The sequence below is a fragment of the Solea senegalensis genome, linkage group LG21 (assembly GCF_019176455.1).
Source record: "Solea senegalensis isolate Sse05_10M linkage group LG21, IFAPA_SoseM_1, whole genome shotgun sequence".
NCBI lineage: Eukaryota > Metazoa > Chordata > Actinopteri > Pleuronectiformes > Soleidae > Solea > Solea senegalensis.
This window is the reverse complement of record NC_058040.1, coordinates 9457341-9478812: the sequence shown is the minus strand read 5'-3', so window position 1 is coordinate 9478812 and position 21472 is coordinate 9457341. Positions and strand designations below refer to the sequence as shown.

At 40.2% G+C, this 21472-nt stretch overlaps 1 protein-coding gene and 1 non-coding gene across 2 annotated transcripts in view; both read left to right on the top strand.

Moving 5' to 3' along the window:
* pappaa (pregnancy-associated plasma protein A, pappalysin 1a) overlaps positions 1-17091 on the top strand; it is a 76369-nt gene extending 59278 nt beyond the window's left edge. Inside the window, exons 18-22 of the mRNA XM_044012715.1 lie at positions 556-703; positions 980-1095; positions 3734-3805; positions 4724-4822; positions 13676-17091. Of these exons, the coding sequence (XP_043868650.1) occupies positions 556-703; positions 980-1095; positions 3734-3805; positions 4724-4822; positions 13676-13780 (540 nt within the window). The 3' untranslated portion in view covers positions 13781-17091. The remainder of the gene's footprint in view (positions 1-555; positions 704-979; positions 1096-3733; positions 3806-4723; positions 4823-13675) is intronic.
* A 4059-nt stretch (positions 17092-21150) lies between these two features.
* Positions 21151-21232, top strand: trnas-cga. Its single transcript has one exon. It is a non-coding gene; the product is annotated as a tRNA-Ser (tRNA).
* Positions 21233-21472: the final 240 nt, after the last annotated feature.

Genomic DNA, 21472 nt, shown 5'->3' with positions numbered 1-21472 from the left:
TCTATTCTTGATTTACCTATGTATTTGTCCTCTTTTTACGTGTTTATACAAAAAAAACAGACATTCTCTTCTTTTCTTTTCTATTCTGTTCTTTGCTTAATATGTATGTGGGATAATGGAATCAAAAAGAATCAGATACAAATCAAAAACTGTATTTTTTTGCCTAATATCCATGGGATGCTAAATGAAAGAACTGATGAGTGCACTGCTCTTTTATCTGATTCTTCTTACACTGTCTGAACACTTGTCTCTCCATGCCTGTTTCTCTCTCCGTCTCCCTTAGCCCTACTCAATTTGATGTCATGTTAATAAGATTGCTATTGATTTCCAGAATAGTCCTGCTCCCACAGCGTTTTGAAATGTATACACCTTTTAATCTGCTCTGCCTTTCAGGCATTGTGGGTCAGGTGCCTGATAGGAAATTTGGATTATGTTTCCCCCTTTGCGATGGGATACTTTCTCAGTGTCCTTGGCCTGCTAATGTTTGTGCATCAGTGTGTGTGACTCAGTGTGTGTGTGTATATAATTGTTTGTCTGTCAATATAATATTTTCAGGGTGCAGCATCCAATGCAATCCGTTGCAGAAAGGATGGAAACTGGACAGGCTCGTTCCGGTTATGCCCACACAACAAAGGCCAGTGTTCTTTACCTCAAAACCTCCATTACAGCCTGCAGTACTCATGCAAGCGGGGACACGGCATAGGTATGTATGCACAAGTTTACTATTCTATAATTACAATTCAGTTGTTTGTATTACACACAGCTTTTGTTGAGTGTGCTTTTATCCTTCGCTGCTCACGTTACTCATTTATTTTCAGATTGTAATGGTAACAGTTTGATTTGCTCCTCATGAGAGCGAGCTTAATGTCAAGAGCAAGTGATCGTATGAGAGTGAAAGGGGTAAAGGGTAAAGATACGTTTGTGCATACCCTTATTGTTCTTGTTTGTCCGTCTCCTCCTTGCTCACACATTGGCACAGGTGAGGAGTGTGAGCTGAGTTGCAGGGAGAGCAACAACGACGTGGTGATCCTCCCTAGCAACATGACAGCCGAAAGTGTACTTAAAGAGCACTGGAGGAACCCGCACAAAGTCAAGGTGAGATGAGAGTGTTTGTGTCGGGCCTCAGCGCTCTGACAGACGCACTTCACAAAGTTCTGTGATCCACATCTCTGCTCAGAGGAATTTCACATGTAGCGTCTACATCCTGGCGCGACTATTCACAATGCAAAAAGCCTGTCTCATGCCTGTCTTTTGTGACCAGTGTCATTCTAATGTTTGTTTTACCAGCATGGCAACCCTTCAGACATTTTAATTCTGTTTTGGACATGCAGTGGGAAACACCGCGCTGTCCACAGTATTACCTTCTTAAGGACGCTGAAAACATCTTTTGGTTCAAAGTGTTGTTTGTGCACCGACAAACAGTGGATTGTGCCATTTTTAACATCGACTCTCCCACGTGTTTGTCTTAGTAGCCAAAATGAAATGTGGTTAAAATGTGGGTGGTGTGCGTGGAAGTAGGTAAAGTGCACTAGACCACACCTTCTCCCCCAGTTTAAGTTGGTTAATGGCAACGGTGTGCAATTTGTTGTGTTTTAGTCAGCTTCAGTCACAGTCAGAGAATTTCAGTATCAGGTTCTGTAACTGGAGGCGAAAAGAAGACACATTGTATTTTTCCCCCTACAACTCCTATTGTTTTTGTTTCAGAGTCACACTGAGTCAGCAGCTTTTTGTAGTGGATATTGGGAGAGAGAAGTGGGTTCGGCCACGTGGACATGAAATGATCTGTTTTTCATGGATTTGTGTAACTGATACGATTTGTGTTTGGTGGTAATCGGAGACTTGAAGCCATGCTGTTTGGGTTTAAAGGATACGAGAAGTCAGAGAAGTGAGGATGGTATTTTAGACATGGTGCACTAGGGCTGGGAGTTTTTTTCACTTTATACTGTACGACTATACTGCTCCTTTGATAATATAGGTAATGGACCATTTGCAATACTAGTTAGAAAGAAAACAACAAAAATGCAATTATTTGTCTTTAATCTAATTTCTAACTTATTCTGATTTGCATTTAATATAATTTCAAAGCCAACAGGGAAATATAGCCAATATTGTGGCTTGTCTTGATATAGCTGACCATTTAATTGTGCTAAAAAAAAACAGACATATCAGACATTGCAATATGTTTAAGAGCTAAAGAGAGCAGGTGCATATGACTAAGATATTCAGCACGATACCCAGGCTCTCACACAATTGTATTAAGAAACAAGAATGGGAGGAGGCTGCTGCTGCTGTGGAACAGTTGTGATAGTGGGAATGTAGTAAGTAGGAGCAGACGCCATGATATACTTCTAAATTCCCCTCTAGGATGGGATTCTTCATCTCACATCCTAAAGAAACCTGACCTGAAATGCACTTTCTAGCTCTACTTTTCTGAGTTGGAGGTTTATGTTGCCCACCATAACAAGTGATGTTGATTTATTGCTTTTAAATAAGTTGTATTTCAGTTCTTTGTATGACCCACTTAGAATTTCCTTCTGCTTTTCTACCTCCACCTCCTCCTCTTCTTCTTCCTCTTCTGCACCCCTATATCTAACAGTTCTGCACCCCGAGCACCCCCCCCCCCTATCAGCAAAATTACCCTGTCGGGCTTGCTGTGGAATTAGTCATTTTCTATATGACATGACCTCGTCTGTAGTGGCGCTGAGATAGGGATCTATTTTTATGTGGTATCAGCGCCCCGGGGAGGTTTCAGAGGGTGAGGATCCCAAACGTGGTGAGGGGTGAAGCCAGGCCACAATCATGGATTATCATGATTTACGGCCTCGCTGTGAGAGGGGAAAAAAAGTGAGAAAATGAGAGAGAGGGAAAGGGAAGGAGTTTCTGGATGACATCATCATAGCAGAACACTGTAAAAGTACAGTAGTTGCAGAAAGTTTCACCTCCAAGACAAAATAATGTGCTTAATCTTCTCCCACATAGGGACGAGACATCGTACCGCTGCACAGATGTGTCGGCGCTGTGCGACGCAGCACTGCATCACAGAGAAGCGCTGTTACGTCTGCGCCTCTAAGTTGTCGTTGGATGCGGCGTTCCCTTTTTACCCGACCCCATCGTTCTTTCCTGCATTGATTTGCTGACACCGTTGAAATGAAAAATACCTTAATTCGCAGCAATATAAGAAAAACAAATCACATTTCGTGCGATGTTGGGACACATGGGGCTTCTGAGGAGGGATTATTTGAGGTCAGCTAGTTCACACACTTGTAATGTAAACAAAACCCTTCTCTGTCCTCTAGGTCAGGTAGACTGATATACTGTATGTACTGCTGTTTTATGGCCACAGAGATGAGATGCTTCGTGCACATGCTGGTGCATCTTCTATGCACAGCACTGCCCACCTCCCTGGAGCACAAGGGTTTTCTGTTGCGTTACAATGAAAAGCACATTAGGAGAACAGGAGGAGATTCCACACATTCTGCAAAGATATTTGATGGCATGGTGCGCTTAAGCTCTGGCTCTCCTCCCCCTCTCTTCCTCCTGAGGCTATGACTCAGGTTTGAAAACATCATTTTTAAGTTAGACCTTGTCAAAAATCAATTCGAAGAGCTTTGTTGTACAGAGGTCAGCGTAAATCAAATAAGGCTTCACGATGAAAGTGACCATGTGTAGCACTGTCTTAAGTGTGTGTGTGTGTGTTCAACCGCCTGATTTGTTTGTTTGTTCTATTCTACAGAGTATAGTTTGTACAATGGGGATGAAATGGTATCCACACCCAGAATTTCTCCATTGCATCAAAGGATGTGAGGTAAGGGCTCAGGCTGATTTTAAACTTTGAACAGTCTCATCTATCACTCAAGACTTTGACACTAAAATTCTTCCAATTTTCCTCATCCTAAATCTAGAATCCATTGTGTATAAAGATTTATTCATTGCACCTGGCCAGTGGACAATGGGTTGGCTATTGTTTTTACAAGTTAGGCATTCAGACCAAACCTGTGGGTGAAGACAGATCTCTTGTCAGAATATTTTTGATCTAGAATTTTACGAGAGGTAGAACTGAGATCTGAGGGGTCGGGTTTTTCTTTTTTTCTTTTCTTTCAACAAGCTTTTACCTGTGAGGATGAAATTAAACACATAGTTTTATGATAGCAGCAGCAGCAGAGGACAGCATCTACATGCGGTGCACGCGTAGAAGCCAGTTAGAAACGCTGTCACAGTGTTGTTATCTGTTATCAGAATAACTGATGTTCATGTTGAAATGTGCTGTCTGTAAATTGATGTAATTTTGGCTTTATTACCGCTGTAATATACAAATCTGTACAGATGCACAGTAAGAGTCTTTCATCAAGAATGATATCATCTACTCAGTTTAGGCCAACTTTATAACCTGATTGTTAACCCATGTGGAGGGTGGGGCCAACCAAATAAATCACCTTAGTGGAGTGTTTTGTGCAGTGGATAGTTTATGGCATCCTCAGTTTGACTTATGGGTCTGGCCCACTAAGGCCTTAAAATGTCACAATGAAAGATAAGGGAAATTTAATGTTTCAGATTCATTAGCAAATCCACCCAGAGACCTCTAAAAGGCCCTGAAAAGCTCAAGAGGGAACAAACACTAATCTTTTTCAGCAATTTTCCTTTCAACCATTATCTTCTAATTAGGCCTAAAAGGTGACACCTTTTTTTTTTTCTTCTCCTCACATGCCATGTGTCTCTTGTGTAGCCATTCATGGGAGACAACTACTGTGATGCGGTCAACAACAGAGCCTTCTGCAACTATGATGGAGGAGACTGCTGCCAATCCACTGTCAAGACCAAGAAGGTTAGTGCTTGTGTCTCAGAATTAAACCCACATTTCAAACACAAAGATGATGTCTGATTTGGGCCTGGTAACACTGATCAACAGTCCATGTTTGTCCCCCAACTCTGGAGTCACAAATAGTTTAGAAAAAGAAATGTGCACATGTGAATGTTTTTCCCTTTCCCTACATTCTGCAGGTTGCATATTTTACCTTACGCTTAAACCTTACAAGTAATCATTTCTGTAAACGGTACATTTTCATGACACATAAGAATATACCTTTCAAGACTGTTTTATTTCACCCCTTGGAACATCTCTAAACAGATTCTTCCTTCCTTTGCTTCGTGTCCAACCTTGTATCACTGGTAGACAGATTACGGGTTCCATATCCAAGAGAGTGGGAGTTTTCAGAGTTCATCAATAGCCTTTTTCTGGGTATTCTGTTTCTTATTTTCTTTTGTAATGTGCCTGCATTTATTCAACTACCCAACGTGTGAACGTTAAAAAGCTTTTAAAATCTTCACTGTGCCTGTTACATGTGACTGCCATGAATCAGTGCAGTTGTATTTCAGTATCAAGATGTGCATTTCACAAAGGTTTGGTCATCGCTGTGGTAGGAACTTTTAAATCTAAGAGGTGCATTGTCTGGCTCACGCCATGCAGCTGCTGGCAGGAGCGATCCAATTGAAAGTGAGTTGTAGGTTCTGTGATGCTACATCTGCTTTTCTGGCGTATTCCACATGTGGCTTCAACCCGATCACTGATACCTCTGCAGTTATCACGAATCACTCAATGTCTGGCAAGTGTTGTTCTGAAAAATTAGGAAAAACAAGGTCAATAACCTTGGATTCAAAGAGAGGGATGCATAGTTTGAATATTTTTTATTTTTTGGCCCTTTATTCGTGGCTTAAGTGTTAGATTTAAGGCATCACATCCCCTGTTCAATGACAGCAGGAAAGTCTGTGAGTAGCCCGCTGGGAGATGACCTTACTCCTGAAGTGGTTTCACTGCTGTTGATTGACGCTATCTCATCTCTGCATCTCTGCATGGCCCCGATCCTGTGCAAGGGTTCAGCCAACGCTTGCGTAACTCACGTTAAGTGAGAGACCCCCAATGGGAGGATGGACTCTATTGAATTACTGCAGCAACAAGAGGTCGAGCCGGGCAAGAGCAGAGCAGACAGTGGGTCTTGTGTTGTACATCAAAGGGAGCTTTGGTCAAGTCAGTCAATGTTGGTGTAAAACTCCAATCTGAAGATGAGTCAGTGAGTCAAACGAACCAAAAGGGAAAGTTCTTCCTTGGGCCACGCAGCAGAAAAGTAGCTAGAATTTTAGCATTGCTGCCTCACAGGAAGAAGGTCACCGGTTCAGAGCCCCTGTTCAACCTACCGCTTGTGCCTGTTTCCCCCCATGTGTGCGTGGGTTCTCTCAGAATACTCTGGGTACACATTCATCCCTACAACTGTCCATAAAAACACCACAGGTGTGAGAGTGATGGTTGTGGTGACCCGTCCAGGGTGTACGCCGCCTTTTGTCCTATGTCGTCTTGGATTGTGGAGGATGATGTAGATTGTCATGTGAAGGATAAAGTGGTAGAAAATAAGCACATTTGGACACATGGACAAAATATCATCACTTCAAACTTTTACTTTTTCACATAGGAGTGTCAGAATTTGGAGATTTGGAAAATCATTTTTATTTCTATTTTATTTCAAACTTGAACACATGCCCTGAGCTGTAACTTGTCTAACAAAGAGCGACAAAAACATTTCAGTGTGGAAAAGTGCTCCGCTAACTTCACTTTTCAGGCTACATTGCCAATGATCTGGTCAGGCGCTGCACGTTAAACAGCATGTAAACACTTGTGCAAATATCACCTTGTACTGTTCATAGGCTTAAAACAATGTCTGCTCATGGCTTGTAAGCTACAGTGAAAGTTTATTTATTTAGTCTTGCATTGCCCTGGCGGGGTTCAGCCCACCAGCTGCTGTCAATCACATATGGATACACAGAGGAAAAGGGGTATTTCTGGTAATTCCCCCCAATAACCCTTTTCTTCCTTAAAAGTATAGAAAAGTGTTGATAACACATGACTTTATTTGTGATCACAAGAACTCCAGACTGCTTGTGCAATTTCTAAATTGAAGGCATTTGGTTCCTGGCTTTATTCAAAGAAAACAGTCTGGCTGGTGTTTTCCACTTGTGGGTCCCCATGAAACTATTCAGAACGATATGAAGAGTTATTCTGAAATGAGCAATTGTAATGTTATTCATCAGCTGCCAGCAGCAAGCAGCGATGAAGGTTGTGGTGGGTGAACAACAAAACGGAAACACCAAGGAATGGAGCTGATATGTGAAATTGATATGGCAACAGAGGGAAAAGCCAGATGTTTGATATAATCCCTTTCATTTCGTACCCGATTGCCTAATTGATGCTGCTTACTTACATCCACATGTTGCTTGGTGCCTTGGCTAAGCCTGCACGTCAGCGTTAAATTATTAGTCAAATTCCCTCCCTGATAAGTTAATCATGCTTCTTTGATATTTCCTTTTGTCCACATTCACTTCCCTCTGTATTTATCATCATTTCGGTATTTGCGTTTAGTTAGGCGTTAACATTCGGTTGTTTATTCCTCTCGGACACGGCCTTCATAGTCATCCCTATTTGATCAACTCTGTCAAAACAGAAACAGGATATTTTGCACCTGATTCTGATTTTCCACCAAACTAAACACATGCGTGGCAGGCAACGAAGGATGGGGATGCATAAAAACAAAAGAAAAAGACAATGTATGACAGAAGGAATCTGTAACTTGTTTATGAGTCCTCCTCTGAGCTGCTGAGTGATTCACTTGCTGGGTGACAAAGACAGGCAGTGTTTTCCTCTTTAGTAGGAAATCAATGTTCTCTTCCAGACCACAAGTACAGACCTTTCCCAACTTTTGTAATTATTTCTGAACATGGTTTTTGTTGTCATAGATCCTGTTCTCTGTCAGAGTGAAGATTCTTTGATGTGACATCTGTGGTGGCCATGTTCAAAGCCGGTCTTTACCGTCTTCATCAGTCACTGGAGTAGTTGAATCGTTGTATTTGAGAAGGTCACTGAGAAGGAAAAAGTAGAAGGAGGCAGAAGAGAGAGGGGGGAAGATTGCAGTGATGCAACACTGTGGAGGCCAACTGCTGTAAAACACCAGCAACAACAGCAACGACTGAGATGAATTCATCAAAGCGTTTCGTGCATGACCTGGAGCTCCAACTGTGTAGTCTCAATTTGAGAAAAACACCATAATCCTTTTATAATTTGTGATATTTTAAATGTTTCCTCATTGAACTTTGGACAAAATGCAGATTCTTACAGACTTTCGAGTCTTTAATTTAATTTTGGCTTTAATATTACCCAGTTCTCAAAGGTAAAGTCAATGAATGAATTAGTGAACATTCACTGAACATGAGACCATCATGAGAGCAACACTGACTGATGAACTATTTTATCTTAATGTTTCTCTTACTTATTTACCAGACTGATGTGTTTGCTCAATTATGTATTTCTGTGACTAAGTGTGTGATTTGTTATTTTAAGTAGACACGGTGGCGTAGTGGTTAGCGCTGCTGATTTGCAGCATGAAGACCCAGGTTTGCGACCCGACACTACCCGAACAAGGGCCTTTTTGCATGGAGTTTCCATGTTCTCCCTGTGTGTTTCCTCCCATTGTCCAGAAAACATACATAGGTTAATTGGACACTCTAAATTACATTCTATTACATTCACTCCGTAGGTGTGAATTTAATAGTGAATTTCTGTCTCTCTGTGTTGGCCCTGCAATGGACCGGTGACCTGTCCACCGTGTTTTCCCCACTTTTTGCCCTTTGTCAGCTGGGATTAGCATCAGTGCCCCCCACGACCCTCATGTTGAGGATAAAGCAGTAGACAATGAATGGATGAATGAATAATTTCTTAAACATACCGCATTCAACACGTCCATTCTAAAGGAAAGGTTCAGGGTATGCAAAGGTCAAGCTTATCTTATAGGTTAGGCTATGAAACATAACCCCACCCAAACCTAACCCCCATCACATTCATTTCCTGGAGACTTACTCTAACTCTAACCATATATACTACTTTCTTAACCCCAACCTAAACCTAACCTAACCTCGACTAATGACCCCAGGAATCATCTTTTTCACGATTAGGGGCGTCACTTTTGTCCCCAAGTAACTGGTGTGAAAAATGTAGAAACAAACGCGCGCTACTCACACTGTCACTCATTCATAGTAAGTCTTTCACTTGCATAAATCATCAGTCGTGCACTGAAAATGCAGTGGGAGTCTTAATGTTTTATGTTTTGACACAGTGCATAAGAATAATAGTATGACCCCCTTCCACTGAAAGATAAGCACACACACACACGCACGCCCAGACACAAATATTATTTGTACTTTTGCCAAACCCTTTTTCATCCACTGTTTCCCTCTTATCCTTGGTAATGAGGTAAAGGGAAAAGAACAGGACAAAATGAAATATTACAACAGACTTTCATTCTCCCTCATCATTGTAGCCATATATCATTTTGTCCTTTATTTCTGTCCAAAGGTTAAAAAGAAAATTCCTTTGTCTCATTTGTTCTTTTCTTTGACCCAAAACTAAATGTGCATACCACTACTGTCTCCAGTCAACTGATGGAGGAGATGCAACACAGCAGATGCACACATCTGCTCACGCCCACTTAAGCAGAAGACAATAAAGTGGCTTCTTTACAGCATTTGCATGATTATTATTATTATTTTTGTTATTGTTTCCCAACATCAAATATCATGCCTTTCAAATACGAAATGATTCAATTGTAAAATATAAAAAAAAAAAAAATCATAAAAGTTTTGGAATGTGATACATCTTCTTCCAGACACAACAACTGAGAGGCTTCTGCTCCTTTCAAAGCTGAAAAGCTGTTGTCGGAATTAGGTTATCAATCCTTAAATATTTCCAGATTACTCCTGAAGAGGAACGCGATGGGAGTCAGTTGCTCATTTACTTTTACTTCCCTTTTCCCAGCAAATGCTGCTCTCATCTTTTATTTTGGTTGAGATTTGTGTATTAAGGAGTTCTGGATGACTTGCTGTGTATTATTTCACCCCAGGAGCTTTGAAGGTGCAAGGACTGGCTGCACGTAAGGTCACCACAGGATCTCCCCTTAATAGTTGCAAGCTGTTGGCTGGATTTGGAGATGCAGGGAAGAAAGCAGGCCAGCATATGCCTTTCTGAGGGTAGACCCGTTTTGTAGCCCCAGTTTGGAAGGAATTCCTTTCTTGGATGCAGGGAGCAGTACGCAGAGGACACCGATTATATAGTTATATGGCTTGGCCTCTTTAAAACAACTATTTCTAAATGTGCCTGTATGTTTTTCTGTCTGCGTGATGGCGGGGTTTTGGGTTAGTCCCTCGCCCCTGGTAACAACTCTAATTCTGGCAAAAGTGCGCTCCCTACATGACTTTCCATGTGGCTCAATTGATGTTTGTGTCTCAGCTGATGGTCCATGATAGCCACCCCCTGACCACTAACCTCTCTGTCTGTGCTGGTGACTCACGGATGCAAAGCCCTTTGCTTGCTTTCAAAATGTCAATTGATTCCCTGGGACATATACATATATATATATATACATATGGATATATTGAATATATCTATATGATATATGAACGCCATTCTAATACCGTATACTGTAACATAAAGTGTTATAAAATATTGATTAAAGATACAGTACGTAATGTTAGTTCTTTTTTTCCAGAACTTTCTGCCTTAATATATCCTACAAAACAAAAAAATAAAAATAAAAAGTACATGATGCCAAGAAAGCAATCCCGTCAAAAGCTCTTTATTTTTTTAACAGCTTTAGGCAGTTACGTTTACTTGTTTCCCCACTGCCAAGGTCCTGCCAGGCCCATTAAAAGGGAGGAGGAGACTGAGGCACGGATAGTGTTTCTTAGTCATGGCATCAAGAAATACATTGTTTCCCCCCCTTATTTTGTATGTTTTCTTAATTCACTGCAAATTAGTACTTATGGCAAATCATTAACAGCATGCCGCACCTTCCTTGTGTGTCTGTGTGTGTGGGTCGCAGGGGCCGAGGATAGGTTTTGCCAAATGCATCCGAACATGAGGGGAAGTGAGGATAACAGGGCTTTTCTATACAACTGAGCGTAGGTAGTTACACACCGGGGGGCACTCAGGTGGGGGAACTCCCCACCGTGTTTAGGAGCTTTAGATGTTTGCTGATGCCAAGTGTTTGCGCTAACTTTGCCAAACTAGGTTATGTGTTCTTTGCTCTCAAGTTGCTCGTTCCCCTTCCTTAATGAGGTCCTGCTTTGTTTTTTCTCATTTATACATTTCTCCCAGTTTTGTATATATCGTTCTCCGTTAAATACTATGGCTTTTTCTCAGACGTCACGTTTGGCTCGTTGGTTCAAAACAACAAATTGCAGCAAAAAAAAGTCTTTTTTGCATCTTGGCGCGCTGCATTTTGGTTTTGTTTCTCATGTAGGGAATGTTGCATTCAAATAGTGTATTTTTATACACTCTAAATAAAATCTAATAACTCAGTTACTCAGTCTCAGCCTCTGTAGATCAGCAAGTTCCCTTTTTTTCCTAGGTAGGTGCCCCATACATCACCTTTTTCCTGTATGCACTGACACATGCACAAACAGAAATATAGAGAGGAACTTGATGTTAATCTCTCTGAGATGGAAGGATATGGCTTGTGCAAGGTCTGCGTTCCGCAGAGGGGCTTTCATGTTGCTGTGAGTGGTTGTCTTCCCCCAGCCCTCCTCTAGCCCTGGGACATGGGGCAGAATGAGGGCCCCAAGGCCCACAAGGCCAGCTAGTCCCATTTCCTAGCCACCCTGTGAGAAACCTAAGTTGAGGCCAGATGTGGCAGCTGGCCCAGCCACCCTGAAGGTCAAGGTCAAAGGAAACCATGTCAAATTTGCCACCCACCATCATTCTCTAGATCGAGCGATAAACAGAAGTGGCCTTGGATGAGAAGTGAGGTGTGGAAGGGAGGTAGGAGGCAGAAGGTGTGCTGACGGAGAGAGAAAAAAGAGAGAGAGAGCGCGAGAAAAAGGGAGGTGGGTTAAAGCACGGCAAACTAAGGAAGAGACTCCAAAAGAGACAAGCCATTTTTTTGGCTCCAAAATTGCAAAAGAGGAAACACCGCTCACGCGGTTGACAGCTGTTACTGAAGTGTGTCCGGCCCTGGGCTTGTAAAGTCGTCACATGTAGGCCTCATTTTCTCAGAGGAGTCTGGGCACTGCCCACCTGGCCCTCACATTAGGGGAACCCCCCCCTACCACCACCACCACCACCACACACACACACACACTAAAAACGTATTTTATACCCCATTTCAAAGGGGAGCCTGCGTCACTGGACCTTAGTGACTAGCATGCTCCCCCGTGTCATTCCACAGAACTGCCGTCTACAAATCCTGGTCTCTCACAAACCATTGGGACTGTTTCCTGTGTTTTGCTTTTACCACTGACCATAACATTTTACATTTTCGACATTTACTTTACTGTGCCATTGGACAGTAAAATGGGAGACTAATTTTATGATGCACTTTTAGCACAACTACGAAGTGGTAAATTGTTTAATGGTAACATAATTTTAATCTTAACTCAATGAAAGGGCCTGAAAAAACAAGATTTTGCCCAAATAATTACATTTTATTCACCAATGTGCCAAAGCTTACCATCATTTTTAAGACTTTTTCTCTTTACCTTTTTAAGTCAAGGCATGTATTGAAAACACATAGTACTTTTAACAGTGAACTAAATAAAATAAAATGTAAACACAAAAAGATATCGTAGTCAGCCTCAAAGTCCCAAAACATCAGAGTTTGTTCAGTTCAATACTGTGGTGTTATGAAATTGTAATTCACTGAATGGACAATGTGACATTTTATAAAGCAGTACATTTAAAAAGCTGAGATACAGTGTGCAAAAGAACCAATAGCATTTAATCCCAACAAGACAAAGTGACATTGCCTGCAGGCTTCCCACAGATTGATCTGATAAGCTACCAGGGCACAAAAGCAGACACGGCCTTGGTCTGCTGCCTCCCTTCCATGACTTCGACCACATGTGTTCCTTGTTTAGCCTGGAGAGGATGGACGTATTTTGCGTATCTAAACAGCTGAAGACGGCCCCCTGAGACACAAGCAGACAAGGCAGCAGCAGCTGGTGCTGGTGACGCATTGGCAACACTATCCAGTGACGTCAAATGCCAGGGGCAATGGCCAATGATCCTCCGGTTCTATTTTCACCTTCAGTATTTATCTTTGACATCCGATTATCAGAGAGGCTGATCATGATTGATCTGATATTCAGAGGTTTGGACGTGGAAATAGATCATCTGTGATAAATTCACCGAAAAACACTTTCCTCAGACGAATCGTCACAATAGCAGCAAACGCTGAGTACACTTTGTACCCAGTTTGTGTACCCAATAAAAGCCGAGACAAAGAAATTGATGAGAACCACGCCGGTTCAATTTCAGACCCGTTTGATGTTTTAGAAAATTTGGTCTACATCAGTGATGATGAGCTAGCTTGTCTGGGCACATATGGCAGAGATAAAGAAATGTGGAAAACTAAATGGTGTGCAAGTCGGCTGAAAGCATTATAAAAATAACAAATGTAATAGGGCCATAAAATAAAGTATTCATCACATTAAACAATAGCCTTAAATGTTTTTTGGGGGACCATAATAAGGATGATAAGGCATGTTGTATTTGACCTTTGACCACCCAGTAGGTATTTATAATGCAGTGAAAAGATCAATTAGCAATCAAACTTAATGCCTTTTTCTCTTTGTCTCTCCCGTCCAGGTGATTCCTTTCCCCATGTCGTGCGACATACGAGATGAGTGCTCCTGTCGGGACCCCAACGCGATAGAGAACCGAAGGGATGAACATGTCCAATCCCTGGGGTGACCAACCTACCAACCAAACATCCCAGAAACCTTGCTCCAACACAACACAGCCTTCATCCTCCTCTCGGCCTCCAATTTCCTGCACATGCTGCTTAAAAGGCATACCTCTCCGTCCATACTGCAACCCCCGACCAGCTGAAAAGGCCTCCACCTCCACATCACAGAAAGATCTAGGAATGAGGATGGGACTCATGAGACTCCACTGAAAACTCCATTTCTCACCCACTACTCTACTCTAAGGAAAGTAACCCTGCAATATCATCATCATCATCATCAAAAAAAAAACATATATAGCAAAAAAAAAAAATCTGAAGCAGACATTTTTTATAGAATAAGAAAGCAAACACAAAAACATAACCAAGCCTAGGTAGCATGCCTTTTGTTCAGTTTTGTGCTGTGGCTTCAGTGTCTACTTTAGTGACCTTGCTCTACAATCACATGATCAAACCTATATATAGATAACTCAGACGTTGGGGTGGGGGGGGAAGAGTTGTTGTTGGCTTTGTGTGTTTCAAATATGAAGGGGAAAAAAAAAGAAAAATTCTCTGACACTTTGAAGGCACGTTCTACCTAGATTTTTGGAGTGAAGGGAAGACAAGCGCACGCTTCTATCGTCGCTGGTTTCACACTTGTCAGACGTTCTGTAGCTCTTGTGTCTTTTTCAGTCGTGTGTTTCTTCACCGGCACATCGGACGCTGCAGTGGTTATATCGAGCTTGACCGGGAATGAGACAGCCACAGACATATTGATAGGCGAGACGCCACAGGTGAATATGATTCAAACAATTAGTACAACAAGCTTTAAAACATTACCATCAGTTTCCCGTTTAAATAGAGCCATTTAAAAAAAACATCCTGTAACTTTAAACACATAACTTTACCATACATTATCTTCACAGTTAAATGTTTTTATACAATATTTTTTTCTGTTGAACCACCATAAAGAATAAGCCACATTTAGCCGTGTTACATACATGGGTTATGAATGAAAAATTAGTATTACAAAACTAAATTTGAGAAATCCCTTACACATGTTATCTTAGAAACCACTATTAAATGACCCAATATCTGATACGCAGAGAACGTCCATGTTTGGCTCTGATGTATAGGACAGTTTTACAAAAGTACTATTTGATAAAACAAACACCTAAACGTGTATTTCAAATAATGGAGGTTCGTTTTTGCCTGTGGTGTCTCGCTGTATGTTGAGCCACAGATTCCACACAAAAGCTAATTGTTGACCCACCACACACACACGCAATTTCCCCCGAAAACAGTTTTATACTTTGAGCAAAACCTTGAATGCGTAACCAAAACCTTTTTTCCTGTGTGTGTGTGTGTGTGTGTGTGTGTGCGTGTGTGCATGGCTTCTGCTACTATGTCTGCTCCTAGACATCCAATAGGGTTGTCTGCCTTGCTGCTTAAAGTACCTCTTGATCGCATCCACTCATGCTTGCACGTGTGACATGAATTACCTTCTGCACATATGAATACGTATATGATAATACCACGTTATGAAATGCACTAAGAACTTTAAAAACAAACAAACACAAAACTCAGAACCTCACTCATTATTCCCATTGAACCGCCTCCTCTCCCACCCCAAGAAAATAGTATGTACGTTGACCACGACTTAAAGAATGTCATCCATAACACCTCACTTTGGGTTGGGTTGATTTTTGGTTTCAGTTTGAACTCCTCCCTCACGGCGCTCGATAAGAACTCTGCTTCCTCGAGCACCGATTTTAAAATGTTTAAACTGAAAATAAAATGATCCCAGCTGTGTTCAGAATGTAGTCAATTCTTGTAAGGAGTCTGTGGCTTTTTCTTTTTTTTTTTATTGCACAGTACAGTCACACAAGAGTACAGAAATAAAGGGCTGGATAGAGGCCATGGCTGTCAGTGAGAATGAGTATATAGGTGGGAGGAGACCACATCTGCACACACACACATAAACAAAACCCATTCACTCCCCTCTTACTAGTACGGGACTATCGGCTCTACGCACACATGCAACAATGTACGTAAACATGACATTTGGATGTATATGTCAATACAGCATTAGCATTCCCAATATAATCAATGGTCACTAAGACTCACTGGTGAGTAATTAGTTTTACCTTTATGTTTATCTCTGCAGTAAAAAAAAAAAGTGCAATTGGTTATGATTGGCACTTTTCAGTATTGTGAACCTGGGTGTCCGTCCCCTCCAATTAACTTCAATAGATTTCATGGCTGCTACGACTGCTTTGTATTTTGTTATTCGTCATTCCAGACACACACATACACACGCTTGCTTTTATTCGTGCTCATTCGATAATGAAAGCTGCTTGGTACATTGGTCTAAACGTTGCTGCTGCTATTTGGCTGAAAGTGAAGTCATGATTACAATCAGCGTGACTCTTAACTTGCCATTTCATTTGGGTCAGCGGCGCGGGCCTCTCTGACTCATATTAGGCTGCTAAAACATTCCACATCATTCTCAAGAGCGGGGAAACAATTGTATACAACAGACTGTTCAACAAAGTGGTAATGTCCAATATCATGTCATATCTTTTTTTTAAACGGATGTTAGCGAGAGAATGTGCAGAGTAAGGTATTATTTTCCACCAAATACAGCAAAAAAGAAAAAAAAAACATTTTGTAAATATTACTTTATGTTCTTGAAGGACAGGAGATGTTTTTGTTTTCATTTTCATGTTTTGTTTTGTTTTCCAATATGTCATATTTAATCAGTGTTTGTATAATTGACCTCAGTTACTGCACTTTTTTTTAGTTGCCATGTATGAAGAAAACAAAAATCTTTCAAAAAACTTTAGAAGCTGCTATTGTCAGAATGGTGATCTGAAACAAACTGTACAATATTTGGTCATCTGACTCCCTGTGTTGCTATAACTCTTCTTGTCGTTAGTGTTTTAGTTGTATCTGAACCTAAATACTCCTCCAGACCTTAACTATCATCCTTCATCACTCTTAGAGGCCCCAAATTTTACTAAAGGGGGCCCGCAATACATTATATATAGAGGGTATATTGTATATTGAAAGTATATTGTCACATATGTAAGGTCTAGCTAGATTGAAGGTTTGTTTTGTTTTGTTTTGTTTTGTTTTGCCCTGATATTCCTAAGGTGAAGGTGTACATTTTGGAGAACCTGCAAAAGTGAAGGAAAAGTTTAAATGAAGAAATCCCCCGTTCAAAGGGAACTTTGTAACTTTTATGAAATATGAAACTTTCCAAGAGCATTCTTCAGGCTACATCATCTTCAGCGATTACATTTAACACTTTATATGAAATCATATAGCCTAGCCCTGGTTTAAAAAAAAAAAAAAAAAAAAAAAAAAAAAAAAAAATGTTGATATTATCAACTTCTATATCATACAATTAATCCAGATACTGCTGCTTTACATAGAACTGCCACCAGTGGGGAGAGAGAGAGTGGTTTATCACTTGCCGTTGAGGTCAGTGGACGTCGTTCCAGCCACTGAGTGAATTTAAAACCTGTCAATGGACCCTTCCTCCCTTCATTCCTATATATAACAATTACTTCCACATTCTTTGACTTAATTCTATCACTTTTATCATCAGTCTATTTGTATCAGAAACATTATACAAATACGACTGCTAATCTGTCACCATGACAAATTCTATTATGAATATTGGAGAAGGTGCCCATAACCCACAGTTAACCGAGATACTAATTGAAGAAAGTATAAGATTGCTTATTGGATGAGGACATCGCCTCTCTACTGTAGTCTTCACAGGATCCCTTGCTGTACCTCATGCCTGTAATGTTTGCTGCTTCTATATTTTTTGGTATTTTAGTGACTTTTTTTTTTTTGCGTCTCATAACAATGGTGTACATAGTAGAACTATTTATTGAGAGTGTTATACTTTTTTAAGTTATATTTAATGTCCATGTAAGTTATTTTTTACATTGTTCTTATAAACGGAAACATTATTTGGTTGTGAGTAAAAAAAAAAGCTGTCTGTCTGTCTGTCTGTCATCACACTCTGTTGCAATCATTGCTGTCATGCATGGATCAAACATACAGTCTACATCAAACCCATAACCATACAACAAAAAATTGGTCACAAAGTGTGGATTAATACTGCTTGCATCCAGTTACAGTGTATAGTTTTCCCTTCAAATCCAGAATGTAGTTTTTTTTTTGTTTTGTTTTTTAAACCTTAATTTGCTTGTTTAAATGCACACACGTATATAATAGCCAAGTACAAAATCCATCATATAGCAAATAATATTTTCCAAGCCAGTGTAAGGTGAAAGGAATGCTTTTACACAGCTGAGGGCTAGAGGCAAAAGAGAGGATTAAAAAAAATAAAATAAAATGAAGTGAAGTGAAAGGACTGGAGGTCAAAAGGCAGCCAGTGGTGCCTCAGATAGAGTGATCTTGGAGAGGTAGTGGAGTGGAGGGTGGGCAGGGAGTGAGGTAAGGATGGGTGGGCTGCTTTTCCTGGCTTGTCTAGCTGTTTGTCCAGGTGTGAAAATGTGTACTCACAGAGGCTGCCCCTGGGCCAAGGGTGGCTGGTGCTGACTGGCAACAAGCCGAGGCCAGTGAGTCAGAGTTTCTCCTAGGGATGGCAGCCATCCCTCTCTGGGACTCTCCACCACTCCTCTGCTCCTACCTCCACCTCCCCGCTCCTCGACACACACTGCCTCATCTGTCACTGTCAGGTATGCCTGCACAGAGCCGCTAGGGTCAAGCTGGCCCTGTGAAAATGAGAGAGGATGTTTGCCCAGCTTACAGAGTCTTTTGAAGTTAGGCAAAGGGAGCACAGTTACACAGTTAGAGCCCTATGCTTATCATATCACATGATTTGGGTCGCAGGCTTTGATAACCACCAATAGTTGATTTTTTTAATTTAACACCAGTTTGTTGTATTGCTCGTCTAAAAAAAATTGGACAGAAAAAACTAACTCATTAAAGAGTGATGTTGGGTGAAAAAAAATACAAGAATCTATTGATGTTTCTTCTCAGATCATTGTGGAGAAAAAATGCTGATGTGCCATCTTGTTGTAAGACATTTTCTTTGTGTATTGTACCACATGAAGTACCTCTCACAGGCCTCTGGTTATAGAATGGTCCACTTACGTCTGTTTCCTAATCTCTCATTAAATAAAAAAAAAAGAAGTGAATTGTCCTTTTTTCTAAGTGGGAAAGTACAAAAAAAATGTATTTACATATTATGTGGATAACTAGTGGTATTACTGCAATGTTTCGTACCTGATTGCTCAACAAATATATTTTAAGATGTAAATAATAATATTACATGATGATTGTATTTGCAAACCATGTACTAACTGTTTGGGAGTAGCTCTTGGATCGATTTTTTTAATCATAATTATTATACAAAGAGATGAACCGTGAATATGTTTGTGCATTGTGTCAAAGTATCACCTGCAAGACAGAAAAAGTAAAAAAAAAAAAGACCTGTGATGCTTTACCACACCACTTGCTGTCTGCATTTATTTGTTCATAAAGGCTTAAGTACAAGCACTGTTGTCAGTTGTCTAAAACCATGAATTTATCCATTGAATCATAAATTATTTATTTGTTGTCAAGATGAATAAAACCCATGATGGTCATTTGTGGGTCATAGGAGTCTGTTGAAATTCATCCTCATGCTCCGACTTGACTGATCTTTGTTAAACATCGAGAGGTTTATTTTTCAGATTTGTCTGAGTTGACTGGCACCAAACATCAATCCTCCTCACTCCATACTGTACATCATTGAGTCTTTTTCCCAATGCCTTTGTGTTTGCTGAGGATTTCACCAACACTGTAAAGGTTGCCATCAGACCCAGTGGTCCTTTCCTCCCTCCCCACTGATGGCCTCCTCTCTTTTTGGTTCTTACACAGTATGCACTTTTTCTGGCACATATACAACAGATTGGACTTTTATGTTTAAGTTGAACGTTTCTCTCTGTTACCACAGTTGCAATTATATATATTTTTTGGTGCTCTGGTACATGGAAAAACATGTGTACTATATTTTCATAAGGAAGAGTCATAAAGATGAGTATCATGTTCATTTTGCTGTCATTTATTGTGTAGAAATAAAACACTGGTTAAAGTGAACATAAGCTGGTGGAGTGTGGTTCATTGAAAGTTAATTTTTTTCCCCATCACAACTGAAAACAGGTAAATATTGGAGCTGTTTTACATTGTTATTACTTCACACCACGGAGTGGAAGTAAAGTATTTTTTTTGGTGATTCTGTGTGTCTGTCATTCTGTGTGTTCATCTGCACTTGCACCTGCCACCAAGACCAACAGAGGTCGCCAGAGGCTTGTTGCGTGAATGTGGTGAAATCTGCTATCTCTGATTACCTTGTGAAATATGTCGTCGAAAAATTTACAAAATAAATTCATACTTAAGTATGTCGTCCAAAATGTGACAAGTCATAGGTTAGTATGTCATCCAAAACCTGACCAAAAAGTCATAGGTTAGTATGTCTTCCAAAATATGACAAAAAAAATACTTTAGTATCTCGTCCAAAATGTGACAAAAAAGACATAGGTTGGTATGTCATAAAAAATCCGTCAAAAAAGTAATAGTATAGTATGTTGTCTGAAATCAGTCCTTAAAGTCATAGGTTAGTGTGTCGTCCAAAATCAGTCAGAAAAGTCATAGGTTAGTATGTCGTCGGAAATCAGTCAGAAAAGTCATAGGTTAATACGTTTTCCAAAATCAGTCAAAAAAGTCATAGGTTAATAAGTCGTCCGAAATCAGTCCAATAAGTCATAGGTTAGTAAGTCGTCTGAAATCAGTCCAAAAAGTCATAGGTTAGTATGTCATCATTGTTTAGTATGCAAAAATCAAACAAGCCATTGTTTAGTATGAGTCCAAAATTAGTCAAAAAGTCATGATTTACTATATTTGTCCTAAATCGGAGGAAAAAGTCGTAGGTTAGTATGTGGGTCAAATCAGTCAAAAAGTCATAGTATAGTAAGTCGTCCTAAATCAGTCCTTAAAGTTATAGATTAGTATAGTCCTAAATCAGTGCAAAAGTCATAAGTTAGTATGTAAGTCCAAAATCCAGTCAAAAAGTCATAGGTTAGTATGTTGTCTAAATCAGTAAAGTCATAGGTTAGTATGTCATCTAAAATCAGTCAAAAAAGTCATAGAGTTATTATGTATTCAAAATCAGTCAAAAAGTCATAGGTTAGTATGTAGGTAATCAGTCAAAAAGTCATAGGCTACCACAAAATGTGACAAAAAGTCATACTATAGTATGTCGTCCAAAATCAGTCAAAAAAGTCATAGGTTAGTATGTCTTCCTAAAATGTGACAAAAAAAGTCATACTGTAGTATGTCGTCCAAAAACTGACAATAAAACACGCTGAAAAGGGTTGTTGTGGCCGAGTGTTTAAGGCGATGGATTCGAAATCCATTGGGGTCTCCCTGCGCAGGTTCGAATCCTGCCAACAACGATGTCGTTATCTAGCAAAGGAAAAAAATGGCATAACAAGTCATACTTAAGTATGTCGTCCAAAAAAGTCATAGGTTAGTATGTTGTCCAAAATGGGACCAAAAAATCATACTATAGAATATCAGTAAAAAATGTCATAGGTTAGTAAGTCGTCATAGGTTATTACGTCGTCCAAAAAGTCATAGGTTAGTATGTTGTTCAAAATCAAACAGAAAGTCATAGGTTAGTATGTCGTTCAAAA